We start from the raw sequence: 17,152 nt of genomic DNA on the forward strand, positions 1-17,152 counted from the left end.
TTTCATTTGTTCCAAGGACTATGACTAAGTGTCTACATACTAAATTTGTAGAATATGTAGCCACATTTGAGGTAGAATTTGGGAAGGCTTAGAAGTTCCCATTATTTCTGTACTATCTACCATGAACACAGTACACTATCTAAAATTCCTATCATTTGATTTACTCCCGTGGGTAAAGCAATGTGCAGAGGCCCTTCTTAAATGCACAGGGTAATTAACGCAAATCTCTTTGGGAGCATTGATATATGAAACAGAATTTGGTTAATTGGACTACTTACAGTTTATGTAGGGATGTATATTGAGATAGAAATTCAGAGGGGAGAGGGTCAACCATAGGAAAGTTTTGTTTTAAGTGTAGAAATATCATAAGACTTCCCTACACAGACTTTAAAGAACCAAACTGAAAAGCAGTCAGAGCATAGCCTGAAGATCCAAGAGGCTGCTTCTCTGTTTAGTTAAAATGTTATTAATTTTTACTTTCTATTTCATTATGTCAATCCTGGTGGAAGTTTGTATATTTTACTGGTCTATTCTAAGAACCAACACTGCCTTTGTGGATTTTCTTTGTTATATGTTTGATTTCCATTTCACTGAATTCTTTCCCAACATTTTTGCAGAGAATTCTATTCTTCTACATTAACTATTTTATTTTTATAACATCTCCTTAATTTCTGCCTTTCTTCTTACTTCATTTTTTTATTTCGCAACTTTATTCAGCAATAATTGCCAAATAATTATGTATATTAAAGTGTGCTACATAATGGTCCTAACATAAGAATAGATGTTCTTCTAGCTATCATCTGGTTGTAGCCTACACATTTGATATTTGTTTAACTATCTTTCAGTATTCAGTACTTAGAAATTTATTATGATTTATTTTGATTCATCTTTTATTTAGAATTATACTCCTAAATTTCTAAAGCTGTATTAAAATATTTTGCCTTTTTTTCACTTCTAATTTATTTGCTTTTATCTTAAGAACATTATACCAGTTGCTTGAAAAAATAAGACTTGTTTTATAATCTCATAGAATTGGATATGATTGATGCTTTAATTTATGCAAGTTTCAAGTATTAGAGTTTTATGTACGCTTAAGAAAACTGTGCAGTTTATAATTTGGGGCATGTGTGAGAGAGTAGTTTTTATATACATATTTGCTAGGTCAAGGTTGTTAACCCGGTTAATCATCATTATTTTAATTTTTAACTTGTCAAAATAGATGGCTATGAAGTCTCTTGTATGTTGATACATTTATGGACTTCCATTATTAGTCATTACTGCCATACAAATGTTTGATTGATATATATTTCTCATTAATTGAGCAATAGTTTTCTATTATACATATATATTGATCATCTCTATGTATAAAAATACCATTTGTCTTAAAAGTCTCTTTTGCCTTGTATACCCAAGTTTTCACTGGACTACCATATGCCTACTATGCTACTTTTGTTTATTTAGTTTTAGTTTTTTATAGATTTTAGTATGCTTCTTGAAAAGTGTCAGTTCAGTTCAGTTCAGTTCAGTCGCTCAGTCATGTCCGACTCTTTGCGACCCCATGAATTGCAGCATGCCAGGTCTCCCTGTCCATCACCAACTCCCGGAGTTCATTCAAACTCACGTCCATCAAGTCAGTGATGCCATCCAGCCATCTCATCCTCTGTCGTCCCCTTCTCCTCCTGCCCCCAATCCCTCCCAGCATCAGAGTCTTTTCCAATGAGTCAACTCTTTGCATGAGGTGTCCAAAGTACTGGAGTTTCAGCTTTAGCATCATTCCTTCCAAAGAACACCCAGGACTAATCTCCTTTAGAATGGACTGGTTGGATCTCCTTGCAGTCCAAGGGACTCTCAAGAGTCTTCTCCAACACCACAGTCCAAAAGCATCAATTCTTCAGTGCTCAGCTTTCTTCACAGTCCAACTCTCACATCCATACATGACTACATACATACATACTAGCCTTGACTAGACGGACATTTGTTGGCAAAGTAATGTCTCAGCTTTTGAATATACTATCTAAGTTGGTCATAACTTTTCTTCCAAGGAGTAAATGTCTTTTAATTTCATGGCTGCAGTCACCATCTGCAGTGATTTTGGAGCCCCCCAAAATAAAGTCTCTCACTGTTTCCACTGTTTCCCCATCTATTTCCCATGAAGTGATGGGATCAGATGCCATGATCTTCATTTTCTGAATGTTGAGCTTTAAGCCAACTTTTTCACTCTCTTCCTTCACCTTCATCAACAGGCTTCTCAGTTCCTCTTCACTTTCTGCCATAAGAGTGGTGTCATCTGCATATCTGAGGTTATTGATATTTCTTCCGGCAATCTTGATTCCAGCTTGTGCTTCTTCCAGCTCAGTGTTTCTCATGATGTCCTTTGCATATAAGTTAAATAAGTAGGGTGACAATATACAGCCTTGACGTTATCCTTTTCCTGTTTGGAACCAGTCTGTTGTTCCATGTCCAGTTCTAACTGTTGCTTCCTGACCTGCATAGAGGTTTCTCAAGAGGCAGGTCAGGTGGTCTGGTATTCCCATCTCTTACAGAATTTTCCACAGTTTATTGTGATCCACACAGTCAAAGGCTTTGGCATAGTCAATAAAGCAGAAATAGATGTTTTTCTGGAACTCTATTGCTTTTCCCATGATTCCACGGATATTGGCAGTATGATCTCTGGTTCCTCTGCCTTTTCTAAAACCAGTTTGAACATCTGGAAGTTCACGATTCACATATTGCTGAAACCTGGCTTGGAGAATTTTGAGCATTACTTTACTAGTGTGTGAGATGAGTGAAATTGTCTGGTAGTGTGAGCATTCACTGGCATTGCCTTTCTTTGGGATTGGAATGAAAAGTGACCTTTTCCAGTCCTGTGGCCACTGCTGAGTTTTCCAAATTTGCTGGCATATTGAGTGCAGCACTTTCACAGCATCATCTTTCAGGATTTGAAATAGCTCAACTGGAATTCTATCACCTCCACTAGCTTTGTTCAAAGTGATGCTTTCTAAGGCCCACTTGACTTCACATTCCAGAATGTCTGGCTCTAGGTGAGTTATGATTATCCAGGTCGTGAAGATCTTTTTTGTACAGTTCTTCTGTGTATTCTTGCCACCTCTTCTTAATATCTTCTGCTTCTGTTAGGTCCATACCATTTCTGTCCTTTATCAAGCACTTTTCATATATAAGCACAGTTTTTAAATCTAATCTTTTGTCATAAGTGATGGGAATAATTCATATACAGTTATTATTATAAATTATGTGTTTGTACTTCATTCTATTATATTTTGTTTTCCTAATTGTCTTGCTTTTTCTATTGCTTCCTTTTTCTCCCTACTTGGCTTTTTTAATTAATTGAGGATTCTTGTTTCTTTTTTAATTCCATTTTTTCCTTTAACTTGACAGTCAAACACTATTTCTAACATTTTATTTGAAAGTTTATTTTTGTTAATATACTTTCAATTGTCCCATGAATATCTGATAACAAAATGTGCCTCATATTTTATTTTAGTACAGTATGTTTTTTAAGTACATTATGAGTTAGAGCATTTTAATTCATATTTCTGACATTCAGACATATATACTTCTGTTATAAAACATTTTGGTGTCTCTCTTTTAGATTCTCAAGTTAGATATTATAATTTTTACTGCCATTGCTTATAATATTATTATTTTGTACTGACCATGTTTGACTTTATCTACATATTTACCTTTTGTGTTATTGTTCATCATTTCTCCTTTCAATTATATCCTCTCTCTGGAATCATTTTCCTTCTCCGTGAATTGCATCCTCTCTGGAAGGAACATAGGACATAAACCCAGTTTTACTTTATCTAAAATATTTCTTCATTACATTCTAGATCACTTTCTAACACCGCACACAAAAATAAACTCAAAATGGATTAAAGATCTAAATGTAAGATCAGAAACTATAAAACTCCTAGAGGAGAACATAGGCAAAACACTCTCAGACATAAATCACAGCAGGATCCTCTATGATCCACCTCCCAGAATTCTGGAAATAAAAGCAAAAATAAACAAATGGGATCTAATTAAAATTAAAAGCTTCTGCACAACAAAGGAAAATATAAGCAAGGTGAAAAGACAGCCTTCTGAATGGGAGAAAATAATAGCAAATGAAGCAACTGACAAACAACTAATCTCAAAAATATACAAGCAACTTATGCAGCTCAACTCCAGTAAAATAAACGACCCAATCAAAAAATGGGCCAAAGAACTAAATAGACATTTCTCCAAAGAAGACATACGGATGGCTAACAAACACATGAAAAGATGCTCAACATCACTCATTATTAGAGAAATGCAAATCAAAACCACAATGAGGTACCACTTCACACCAGTCAGAATGGCTGCGATCCAAAAATCTGCAAGCAATAAATGCTGGAGAGGGTGTGGAGAAAGGGAACCCTCCTACACTGTTGGTGGGAATGCAAACTAGTACAGCCACTATGGAGAACAGTGTGGAGATTCCTTAAAAATTGCAAATAGAACTACCTTATGACCCAGCAATCCCACTTCTGGGCATACACACCGAGGAAACCAGAATTGAAAGAGACACATGTACCCCAATGTTCATCGCAGCACTGTTTATAATAGCCAGGACATGGAAACAACCTAGATGTCCATCCGCAGATGAATGGATAAGAAAGCAGTGGTACATATACACAATGGAGTATTACTCAGCCGTTAAAAAGAATTCATTTGAATCAGTTCTGATGAGATGGATGAAACTGGAGCCGATTATACAGAGTGAAGTAAGCCAGAAAGAAAAACACCAATACAGTATACTAACACATATATATGGAATTTAGGAAGATGGCAATGACGACCCTGTATGCAAGACAGGGAAAGAGACACAGATGTGTATAACGGACTTTTGGACTCAGAGGGAGAGGGAGAGGGTGGGATGATTTGGGAGAATGACATTCTAACATGTATACTATCATGTGAATTGAATCGCCAGTCTATGTCTGACGCAGGATGCAGCATGCTTGGGGCTGGTGCATGGGGATGACCCAGAAAGATGTTATGGGGAGGGAGGTGGGAGGGGGGTTCAAGTTTGGGAATGCATGTAAGAATTAAAGATTTTAAAATTTAAAAAATAAAAAACTAAAAAATTAAAAAAAAAAAAATATTTCTTCATTACAGTTGTTCCAAATCAGCAAATGAGACTGAAAAGGAAGTGTAGAACAGTACAGCAAAACCAAGAATAAAATCAAAGAAAGAGTTTGAAAGAGTGATAAAGGGTTTAGCTATGTCAGATGCCACAGATGATTTTGCTTAGAGCCATTTTGGTGAAGTGGTAGAAGTCTGAAGGGTGAAGGAGATTAAGAAATGGGAACAGAAGAGGTGGCAAGAGGTTTTCAAATTCCTCTGAAGAAATGGAAAGCCAAGTGGCCACGTAGCCTCCTTACAATCCAGTTTATATCTATTACACTTGTTTGTTTGATGAGTCAGTTAAGGTTCAAGTAACACTGTCACACAAAGTCACATAGCGTGCTAGTACCTAGATCTGCTTGAGCTTTCAAATATCCAATGATACATTCAGTGCTATCACCAGGAATTTCCAGAATGTGGCACAACTGTTGAAATGTCCTTACTATGAGTTACTGTCATTCCATAGATATTAATTATCAAACACCATTTTACTTTTCGGCTTCCGTGAGTCTCCTGGAATTTAGTTCATAATGTTTGTTGAAAAAAATGTGATTAGTTACACATACTTGGAAGGTATTGTTTCATTTGGATTCATTTAGATACTTTGGTTCAAGCCAACAAATGGTTTAGTAAATTTTTGGTATCCATGATAATTTGCACTGTTTTGCAGATTTTCTTCTGATTGTTGAAATCTTTCTAGCCCCAGAGTAATTCTATATCAGTAACAAGAAGCTAAGACAAAAATAAGGTCATAAGATTTTTGCATTCTAGATGTAGTTCATAAAGAAGTTCATCTGTTTCTGACCCTTGATTTCTTATAGCTGCAAACTGGTTTCTTTCTGTCTCTAGGCTCACCCCTATTTGCATGATTGTGTTGTCTATTTTCTTTACACTTGCAGTTGAAACTTGCAAATAGTTTCAAAAAAATAATGTCAGAAACAATTATGTTTGTTTGTGTGTAAATGAAATAAAGCTATTGGCAGTATTTATAATGGAACTGGATGTCTTTAGAGTAGAAAAATATTGTATATCTTCTTGAAGATTCAAAATAAGTCCGTGAGCTCTATAATTAATCATTTTTGATGTAATGTTTTTATTGTGAATTGATTTTAGGGAAATGCTATTTTAAAGTATCCTCTTGACTCATTTGCATCAAAACAAGTGGGTCTCATAAGACTGTAAAGAAATACTGTGAATAGTCATCAAAAAAAATTGTTCAGCCACAGTTCATAAGTGAACACGAAACAGGCCTATGTAGGGTATTCATTTGGCCACATTTTTAAAATCAAAGGATTTAATTACTCTTGGACAGATGACTGACAGGCAAAGAAATGGAAATTTTAAGAATATGTTCATCTCTAAAATATAGTGATGGCTTAACCTTCTATTTTTTAGCCTTCATGTAATTCCATTTTCAACTTTTTAAAAAGAATTAATTTTCATTTACACAGTGTTAGGTCTTTTATCTTGTGAGGATAATATCTATTACAGAATTTTAAAAATTGTTTTATTAACATCTTTCTTTTAAATCACAGACAGTACTTTCAGAATTAAGATAATACTTTTATTTCTTTGTTTCTGTTTGAACTGTTCAAGAGAACTGTGTGTGAAATTTAGCAACTTAGGTAAATAAAATATCCAAATTGTTATCTTTATAATTTGTAAGTCAATTATCCATCAGAACACAGTCATTTTATTCCAGAACCAGTTATATCTTCTATGAAACTAAGAAGTTGGTAAGGTTTGAAGTTTATTTATACTATTATGTATGTAAAAAATATTAGATTAGTTATTTATTATATCTCATAGCATGTTTTATGATTGCAATGTATACAAAAGACATACATATGTATTTTCAAATAAAGGAATAGACTCGATCTTTTAACTATGAACTATGAGATTTCATAGTATGTGTTACCAGTCAGCTTGGTTTCTCCCATGTCATCAGAGTTTTTATATGTTAGCTGAGTTCCAAATACAGAATCTTGAAATATAGTATTATTTATATAATTAGAGTAACAGAGTAATCCTTTATGAATTTCCTTAAAGGCTGGCTCCAAATTTGTGAATGCATGTGAGTTTTATTTTTCTTAAGTATACCTAAGCAGTTGACAAAGGAGATTTCCAGAAATGAGCTATGTGATCTTTAACACCAGTCTGTGGAACGGATTTGATAATAAAGAAATATCTCATTACTTTTGAGATTTGTGTATTGTACATGTGTGGCTTGGTAACTGAGTACTACAAAAAGACCAGCATTAGCTGGATTTTGTAGATCTGTCATTCCTGCTATGCCAAAAATCTGTGGGGTAGTTTGTAATTGCCATTGTTTGGGTTATTACAATAAACAGAACTGATAGGGTTTATACTATTTGCCTTGTAAGCTGCACTTCACCTCACTCTGTTGAATTAAAATTGCAAGCACATATCTTTGCTTATCAGTTTTATTTGTGTCAGAAATAGAGAAAGGCAGTATGCTTTCAGTATATGGAACCTTATAACAAGCAGGTCAGATATTATAATCATTATTTTAATAGTCTCGTGCAAATGAGACTGTATGTGTGCTCCTATTATCTATCACCTAAAATATGTTCCAATAGGAAAATACTCTTATTTCCCTTATCATGTTTTGTCAGAGCTTTAAATATGATTTTAATTGGATTACCTAAGGTAAAAATGCACATCTGCAGAATACAGGATTTTTTTTTTCTCTTCTTTGTCAAATACGCATCTTTTTTTTCTTTGAGCTGCTTCTACTGTTGTTGGAATATTCGACTATGTTTATAGGTGAGAAACACAAGGAGATTCCAAAATGCTTTACCTTTCTTTCACAGTAAAGAATCTCTATAATATCCACTCTTAGGCTGAAGGCTTCTCACCTATGAAATTCTCAAGCTCACTAGCAGTGACATCAGATGTACTTGCAAATTTTCAGATACCTATGATGAGTTAATCCATGCATGCATACACAGATACATCCCTCAGAAATCCTGTACCCCCTAACAATTGTCACACATGGCCAGCACCACATACTCATACCCAGTTCCCACCCTAGTGTACTGGGAAGTGGTTTTTACTTCGAGAATGTGAAATGCTCCACACCTCTTATATTTGTCCTGCATGTTGCATTGATGAGATTTGTTTCTTGCAGTGATTCTATTAATTTCCTGTTTGAATGTCTTTTCTTGTGTTTGGATTTTTAATGGATTTTTCTTGTGTATGCAGAAGATTTTTTGTGCTCTTTTAAACTACCATCCACTTTTCAGAAGGATACTTTTCTTCCAAAATGTATGCATGAGATATTGTTTAATAATCTGTCTCATAGAGTCAAATCTTCAGCAGTTGCATTGAAAACAAGTATAATAATGGACAAATTGTTATTCGCGAAGAACTGAGGGCTGTCCAGAACTATCAGTCCTGCCAAGTATTACCTTTTATTTCAAGGGACTTCTGTTTTTTCAGTATTGACTGGTCTTTGTTTTCTGGCAAAACAATTTATAGTTCATTTTCAGATAACTATACATATGGTATTTGTATTTTAATTAAAAAGACTGTTGTTATGTCTGATTCTTATAAGCAGAAATTCATTATAAGGACACTTCTCATTTCCTTGAAATGTTCCCTTTATTTTTTTCCAGGGTTCCTAAATTGCAAAAGCCAGTTAAATTATGTCTTTGGGGAGTTAATTTTTGGCACCATATGTCTCTAAAAATGATTTAATTTTATCTAAAGTATGTTTGCAAAGATATTTATGTTCTATAATGCACACAGACAAGTTAAGGAATTTTCTTAAAGAAAAAACGCACTGGTCTGCTATTGTTCCCAACACAGTAACATACAATGTATGTTTAAGCTTGCAAAGAATTCTGTTTATCTAGGTTAATATATTGTTAATATCTGTTGTTGCCTTTTAAAACTTTGACTTAACATAGTCTTTATGATATCAACACAATTGACATGAAACTGTTATTGCCATTATTCCTATTAGGGATAATTTTAGAAAACTTAAATCACAAAAAATCAATTGTAGTCTGAGGATTAATTTGAGGGGTTATAAAACAACTTTCTCCAAAGCTCCATTAATCAGTTTATATACCCTTATACTTTTTCCAATGGATGTGCCACCAACCCTCCTCTAATACTCCTCAAATTCAGATTCTCATAAAAATGAGTTACATATGTCTTTCAATTTAGTATGAAATAAATTATAAAGTAACTGTTCAACATCTGTATTTATATGTGAGCAGGGTGGGGAGAATACAAAAATTTTTAGCAATTTATAAAATGTCTAGAAGTAGTGATTCTTTCCTTATTGATGTAAACTCATATACCTTGGGTATTTCTTTTATTATGTTTACAGTCATGCTGAGGAGATATATAATAGAAATCTTGTTTTACAAAAAAGCACAAATATTTTATGTTAGCCAGTGGTCAAGGGTAATAGGATATTTTTTAAACTCAGATTTTAGTACTGGATTGACCAAAACATTGTTCAGCTTCTGAATCTCAATAGATTCTCCAAAAGTAATCCCACATCATAGTGTATAGAGGATACCTTTCTTACAGAGATGTCAACTTAGCCGATGGGCTTTTTTTTTTTTAGAAACAACCAAACATACAGTAATTTAAAGTTATGTGTAAGCTATAAGTGAATAAATAAATTTTAATAATAGAACATTGTGTACCTTTACCAGTTTTGTAAATCTTGATATTTGACATACTTGCTTTGGATGATAAAACCAGTATAGACAGTTGTACACCAAACCCTGTATCTGCCTACTTCTAATACTATTGTTTTCCTATTTTCTCAGAGTTAATTGTTAGCCTCTTCTTCAGTTCAGTTCAGTTCAGTCGCTCAGTCGTGTCTGACTCTGCGACCCCGTGAATCGAAGCACACCAGGCTTCCCTGTCCATCACCAACTCCCAGAGTTCACTCAGACTCATGTCCATCGAGTCAGTGATGCCATCCAGCCATCTCATCCTCTGTCGTCCCCTTCTCCTCCTGCCCCCAATCCCTCCCAGCATGAGTTTTTTCCAATGAGTCAACTCTTCGCATGAGGTGGCCAAAGTACTGGAGTTTCAGCTTTAGCATCATTCTTTCCAAAGAAATCCCAGGGTTGATCTCCTTCAGAATGGACTGGTTGGATCTCCTTACAGTCCAAGGAACTCTCAAAAGTCTTCTCCAACACCACAGTTCAAAAGCATCAATTCTTCGACACTCAGCTTTCTTCACAGTCCAACTCTCACATCTATACATGACCACTGGAAAAACCATAGCCTTGACTAGACAGACCTTTGTTGGCAAAGTAATGTCTCTGCTTTTGAATATGCTTTCTAGGTTGGTCATAACTTTTCTTCCAAGGAGTAAGCATCTTTTAATTTCATGGCTGCAGTCACCATCTGTGGTGATTTTTTAGTGTTCATCATTTCGTCTGTGTTTTTAATACTATGTTTACATAGTAATTAATTTCCCTGGTGGCTGAGATGATAAAGAATCTGCCTGCAATGTAGAAGACACAGGTTCAAGCCATGGGTCAGGAAAATCCCTTGGAGAAGGGAATGGCTACACACTCCAATATTCTTACCTGAGAATCCCATGGACAGAGGAACCTGGTAGGCTTTAGTCCACAGGGTTGCAAAGAGTCAGATGTGACTGAGTGACTTTCCCTTCACTTCCTCCTTTCTCAGAGTTAAACTACTAGCCTTTTTTTAGTGTTTACCATTTCATCTGTGATTTCAATACTACCCTTATGTAGTAGTTACTTTAAAATAACTATTAATTTTCTTTCTTTCTTTTTGGTTGCACTGGGTCTTCATTGCTTTGCACGGGCTTTCTCTAGTTACAGCAACTGGGGGCTACTCTCTAGTGACGGTGCATGGGCCTCTCACAGCAACAGCTTCACTTTTTGCAGAGCTCAGGCTGTAGGGCACAAGGGCTTCAGCAGTTGCAGCTTGTGGGCTCAGTAGCTGTGGTTCCTGGGCTCTAGAGCACAGGCTCAGTAGTTGTGGTGCAAGGGCTTAGCTGCTCTGCAGCATGTCAACTCTTCCAGGACCAGCAATTGAACCCATGCCCCCTGCATTGGCAGATGCATTCTTATCCACTGTGCCACCAGAGAAGTCCTAGTTTTCCTTTTTATTTATATAAATGTTATACTATGTATATCACTTGCAATTTTAGGGTATTTATTTTAAATGCTAAGATTTAGGGTATGAACATACCACAGTGTATTTTTTTTCATTCCTCAAGAGTAGACAGATGTCCAAATTTTCATTATTGCAAGTTATGCTATACATGAGCTTTATTTTGTTTCCTTGATAATACATTGTGACCGTTTCAAAAGCATTATCTCTCAGACTTTAGGATGTGTTACATCACTTGTAGGTCTGGTTAAGACACCAGTTGCTACGTTTCAGAGTTTCTAATTCAGTGAGTCTGAATGCCTGTTTCCTAACAAGCTCTGGGGTGATACTAATCCTTCTGGTCTTGAGAATCACTCGTCTAGAATTTGTAGATTTAAATACAATTTCTGGATCAAGGGAAAATATGCCTGTAACTTCAATAGGTAATGGCAAATTGCTCTTTAAAGTCTTCGTATAAGGGACTTCCCTTGAAGTCCAATGATTAAGACTTCACCTTCCAGCTCAGGGGGTGTGGGTTTGATCCCTGATTGGGGAGCTAAGATCCCACAAGCCTTGTGGCCATAGAACCAAAACAAAAACAGCAAGCAAAATAGTATTGAAACAAATCCAATGAAGACTTTAAAAACTGTCCGCATCAAAAAATGAATAAAGTCTTTATATCAAATTATGAACACATTTGAACTATATATTAAATTTCAGATTTTCCTACATATTTACCAATGATTGGTGTGGACAATTTTCTTTTTTAAGTAATTGCCAGCCTTATGACTGTGAAATATGTTTGACTCGGCTGAAGCTTGAATATGTTTTCAAATGTTTATTGGCCAAATAACTCTCCTTTTCTGTGAGTTGCCTTTTTGTATTATATGCCCATTTTTCTGGTAGATTGCTTGTGTTTTTTCTCTTATTGATTTCTAAGGGTTCTTTCTTTGTTAAAGAAATTAATCCTTATCAGTTGTGTGTTATTAATATCATCTCTAAGCCTGTGGCTTGTTTTTACTCTAAATTTTAAGTTTTTAAAAAATTTGAATGTAATTAAATTTGTTATTACTTTCCATTAGAATTTATTATTTTAATATTTAGTTTAAAAAAATCATTCCTCTCTTAAAAGTCATAAAATTAGCCTGTCATATTTCCATACAAAAATCTTAAAGTTTAGCTTTTCTCATTTTAATCTATCTTGCTTTTGTTTTAGTGTATATCATGAGTTAAGGATCTAATTTTGTGTTGTATCTTTGTACAGGGAAAACTAATTATGCCATCCTTTCTCCACTGACCTAAGTGCTATCTTTATCATATTTTGAATTTCTGTATTTTATATGAATGTTTCTGTTGTTCAGCTCTCTTTTTTTGATCAACTGTTTTTTATCCATTCCAATGATGATACTGCTCTTAGTACAGTATTTGAGCTTATTCTATTTCACAGTCACCTTAGGTGTTCCCAGTCCTTTGTTCATCCATATGAACTTTAGGTCAGGTCACATGAACCCTGATGAGATTATAGACAACTTGTGAAGAATTGATATGCCCATGATCCTCTCCTCACATATGTGGACATGTTATATCTCCATTTATTCAATCCTTATTTTATATTTTTCAAAAATGTTTTTAAATTTACCTTATAAACGTCTACATATTCTTTAATAGATTAAAACCTAGAATAGATGGGGAAACAGTGGAAACAGTGCCAGACTTTATTTTGGGGCTCCAAAATCACTGCAGATGGTGATTGTAGCCATGAAATTAAAAGATGCTTACTCCTTGGAAGAAAAGTTATGACCAACATAGATAGTATATTCAAAAGCAGAGACATTACTTTGCCAACAAAGGTCTGTCTAGTCAAGGCTATGGTTTTTCCAGTGGTCATGTATGGATGTGAGAGTTGGACTGTGAAGAAAGCTGGGTGCCAAAGAATTGATGCTTTTCAACTGTGGCGTTGGAGAAGACTCTTGAGAGTCCATTGGACTGCAAGGAGATCCAACCAGTCCATTCTGAAGGAGATCAGCCCTGGGATTTCTTTGGAAGGAATGATGCTGAAGCTGAAACTCCAGTACTTTGGCCACTTCATGAGAAGAGTTGACTCATTGGAAAAGACTCTGATGCTGGGAGGGATTGGGGGCAGGAGGAGAAGGGGACGACAGAGGATGAGATGGCTGGATGACGTGAGTCATCACTAACTTGATGGACATGAGTCTGAGTGAACTCTGGGAGTTGGTAATGGACAGGAAGGCCTGGCGTGCTGCAGTTCATGCGGTCACAGAGAGTCGGACATGACTGAGTAACTGAACTGAACTGAACTGATCTTACGCTTTGGAGAAGGAAATGGCAACCACTCCAGTATTCTTGCCTGGGAAGTCCCATGGACAGAGGAGCCTGGTGGGCTACAGTCCATGGGGTTGCAAAGAGTCGGACACGACTGACGCAACTGAGCACAGCACAAAACAGCAGCACCACCACCAGCATCTTACATTTTACATTGTGATTATGAATGGAATTTTAAAATTACAATTCAGATTTGGTTATAACTAATTTTTTAAGTGCTACTGATCTTTTTCAATGCTACTCTTGTAGGAGAAAAATGTCCCTAAACTCCCATTACCTCCTGTTATTGATTTATAGAGTTTCCTGAATTTTCCATGTAGATATTCTTCCTCTTATACCTATCTTTTTTGTTTTATTATTGCTTTGGCCAATGAAATTTTGGACTCAGAGGGAGAGGGAGAGGGTGGGATGATTTGGGAGAATGCCATTCTAACATGTATACTATCATGTGAATTGAATCGCCAGTCTATGTCTGACGCAGGATGCAGCATGCTTGGGGCTGGTGCATGGGGATGACCCAGAAAGATGTTCTGGGGAGGGAGGTGGGAGGGGGGTTCATGTTTGGGAATGCATGTAAGAATTAAAGATTTTAAAATTTAAAAAAAATAAAAAATAAAAAAAGAAAAAATAAATAAAGGTATTGATTCCTGATATCCTTACTTATTTTTCCTTGGAATTCTTGGGAATGTTTCTAAAGTATGTTTATTTAGTAAACTTTGTTGGAAGGTTTTGGTTTATACCCTTTAACAGGTTAAAGAAATTTTTTCTGTTCCTTCCTATTTTGCCATTGTTGGCAAAAAATAATTTTTTCATTGTTGATTGTTTTTGTTCAGTGTTAATTCATATCAACTTCTTTTGGGAATGATTCTTTTCCTTTAATATATTGATGTATTACATGAAAATATTGTTGATAATGAATCATTTTTAAATTTCTGGGATTATTAAATCACAGTTCTTCTATACTCTCTTCAATTAAAATAATGAGCTCCTAGATGGTACAAACCATTCCATCAATCAATAAGTATTTATTAATCACCCTCTTATTACTAATAAATCAACTTCAGTCTTAAACCAAGCAACAAATTAGGAGAACACTTCTACTTTGCATTCAGAAAATACAGATGGTAAATTATTTCCTTGCTCGGCAAAGAGGAGAGAAGAATTAAGAACCCATTGTTAACTACTTTTGCATAAGAAATTGGGCCAAAATGTAACAGCTTAAACCAATATAGCTTCACTTTCTCACAAAGTTTCTGAGGGTCAAGAATGTAGAGGTGCTTAGCTGGGTGGTTTTGGCTCAAGGTCTCCCACAAGATTGCAATTGAGTCATTGGTTGGAGTGGCAGTCATCTGAACAGGCTAGAGAATCTGCTTCCATTATCACTCACAGCGCTGTTGTTCATTTCCTCACCATGTGAGTCTTTCCACAGAGCTGCTCACACAACATGGGAGCTGGCTTCCCCCAGATCAAATGATCTGAGAGAATGAGAGAGAAAACCCAGAATAGAAGTCACAGCTCTCTCTCTCTCTCTCTCTCTCTCTCTCTCTCTCTCTCTCTCGCTCTCGCTCTCGCTCTCTCGCTCTCTCTCTGTGTGTGTGTGTGTGTGTGTGTGTGTGTTGGAAGTAGCATTCTATCTTCTACCATATTCTATTCAGTACAAGAGTCACTAAGTCCAGCCCACACTCAAAGGAAGAGAATTCTGCTTAATTTCTTAAAGGGAAGAACTATCAAATAATTTGAGAGCCTATTTTAAAAATCACACTTATGAATACTTTTTTTCCCTTGGCAGTAAATAACAGATCCTTCAACACTATTTCACTCTCTTTCACAATGTATCCCAGTTGTCCCCTTTGAGCTAGGCAGAGCAAGGCTTTACTTTATTCTCGTGTCAACCATAATGTAAACCAGACCATTTTATGCTCCACACTAGCCCTGGAGAAGAAGGCAACCCACTGACCCACTGCAGGATTCTTGCCTGAGAAATGCCATGGACAGAGGAGCCTGGCAGGATACAGTCCACGGCAGCACAAAAGAGCTGAATATGACTTAGAAAGTAAACAACAAAAACTAGCCCTGGAAAATAACTGAAGAGGTGGTGCTCTGAAATTTTGAATTCTATGCTAAGAACATGAGAATGGTATAAGATGATATTTTGGTACTGATTTGATTATGGCTAGTCCAAATTTTTTTGAAACCTGTAATTGAAATATCAAATAGTGTTACTTTATCCTTAGCATATTGTATTTTTACACACATGTAAACCCATTTAGAGGATTTGTGTGGTATGATCTATGCAACATAGCATTTAATATTAAAGCCAGGTTTATGTGATATATAGGAGTCAGCAGCTATCATGAATTTATATAGGCAGACAAAGTAACTGAGATTTTAAAAATTCATATAATTTAGTGTATTAAAACAAGAAAATGAAGAATCTCTCATTCTTATAAGAATCAAACCAGGAAGCCCAGAATACTGGAGGCATCGAACTGGAGTCTCCTGCATTGCAGGCATATAGATCCTTTACTAACTGAGCTATCACGGAAGCCCCCATCTTATAAGTGACGATATTAATTTATTCTGTTTTACTGTCAACAAGTATCTAGCTTTAAAGAGTAAATAAATGTCAAGAACCTAGTTAAATTTAATCAGAAGATATGTTTTACCAAATGTGTAAATGAGTATTGTACATTGTATGCTGTACTCACAAGGGTACATTATACACAGTGCTCACGTTGACACAAAATCACCAGCTCTGTCTCCATAATGTCATGTCAAAACGGACATTGACTTGTTTTCCTCCCCATAAATAGGTACATACATAGTGATCGTTATCTCAAAAGAAGTATCAATGCATTCCAACTTTGAGCTTCCTTCAGCAAAGAGTTCACAAAGCAGGTATTAGAGGCAGACTACTAAGTGTGGTACATATTTGTTTTTTTGTTTTTTTTTTTTAAATTTTAGTTTTTTATTTTTTAAATTTTAAAATCTTTAATTCTTACATGCATTCCCAAACATGAACCCCCCTCCCACCTCTCTCCCCATAACAACTTTCTGGGTCATCCCCATGCACCAGCCCCAAGCATGCTGCATCCTGCGTCAGACATAGACTGGCGATTCAATTCACATGATAGTATACGTGGTACATATTTGAACTGCTCAGAAACCGCTATCAGAAAACTCTTTCTTCCTCTTTGCCGTTTAAAACGGTTCAAAGTACATACCAGCTGTTTCCTGATTCCACTTTCCTGACATCGTTGATCCCTCACTTCCTCTTTTTGTATACAAAGTCAAGGGCAACGAAGTTGAGGTTCTTTTCCCAAGATGACTCTTCCTGCACTAATATTGCTCCTCCTTAGACTTTTATAAGAATATTCCATTCTCTTCCAAAATTCTTGAAATCCTTGCTTGGGGCTTGTAGGCCAGTCCATCTGGCAGTGGCTTTCCATTCTTCCTTCTGAGTACGCGGCAAGTCCTCAGAGTGCCCTTGCTAACCTTCCACCCAGTGGGTTTGTGTCCC

The 17,152-nt window shown here is 35.8% G+C and overlaps 1 protein-coding gene across 1 annotated transcript in view; it reads left to right on the top strand.

Annotated features, from left to right (window-relative positions):
- Positions 1 to 17,152, top strand: part of CCDC178 (coiled-coil domain containing 178) — a 379,940-nt gene that overhangs the window by 313,690 nt on the left and 49,098 nt on the right. Inside the window, exon 19 of the mRNA XM_027960835.2 lies at positions 8,033 to 8,105. Within this exon, the coding sequence (XP_027816636.1) occupies positions 8,033 to 8,105 (73 nt within the window). The remainder of the gene's footprint in view (positions 1 to 8,032; positions 8,106 to 17,152) is intronic.

The sequence above is a fragment of the Ovis aries genome, chromosome 23, assembly GCF_016772045.2.
Source record: "Ovis aries strain OAR_USU_Benz2616 breed Rambouillet chromosome 23, ARS-UI_Ramb_v3.0, whole genome shotgun sequence".
NCBI lineage: Eukaryota > Metazoa > Chordata > Mammalia > Artiodactyla > Bovidae > Ovis > Ovis aries.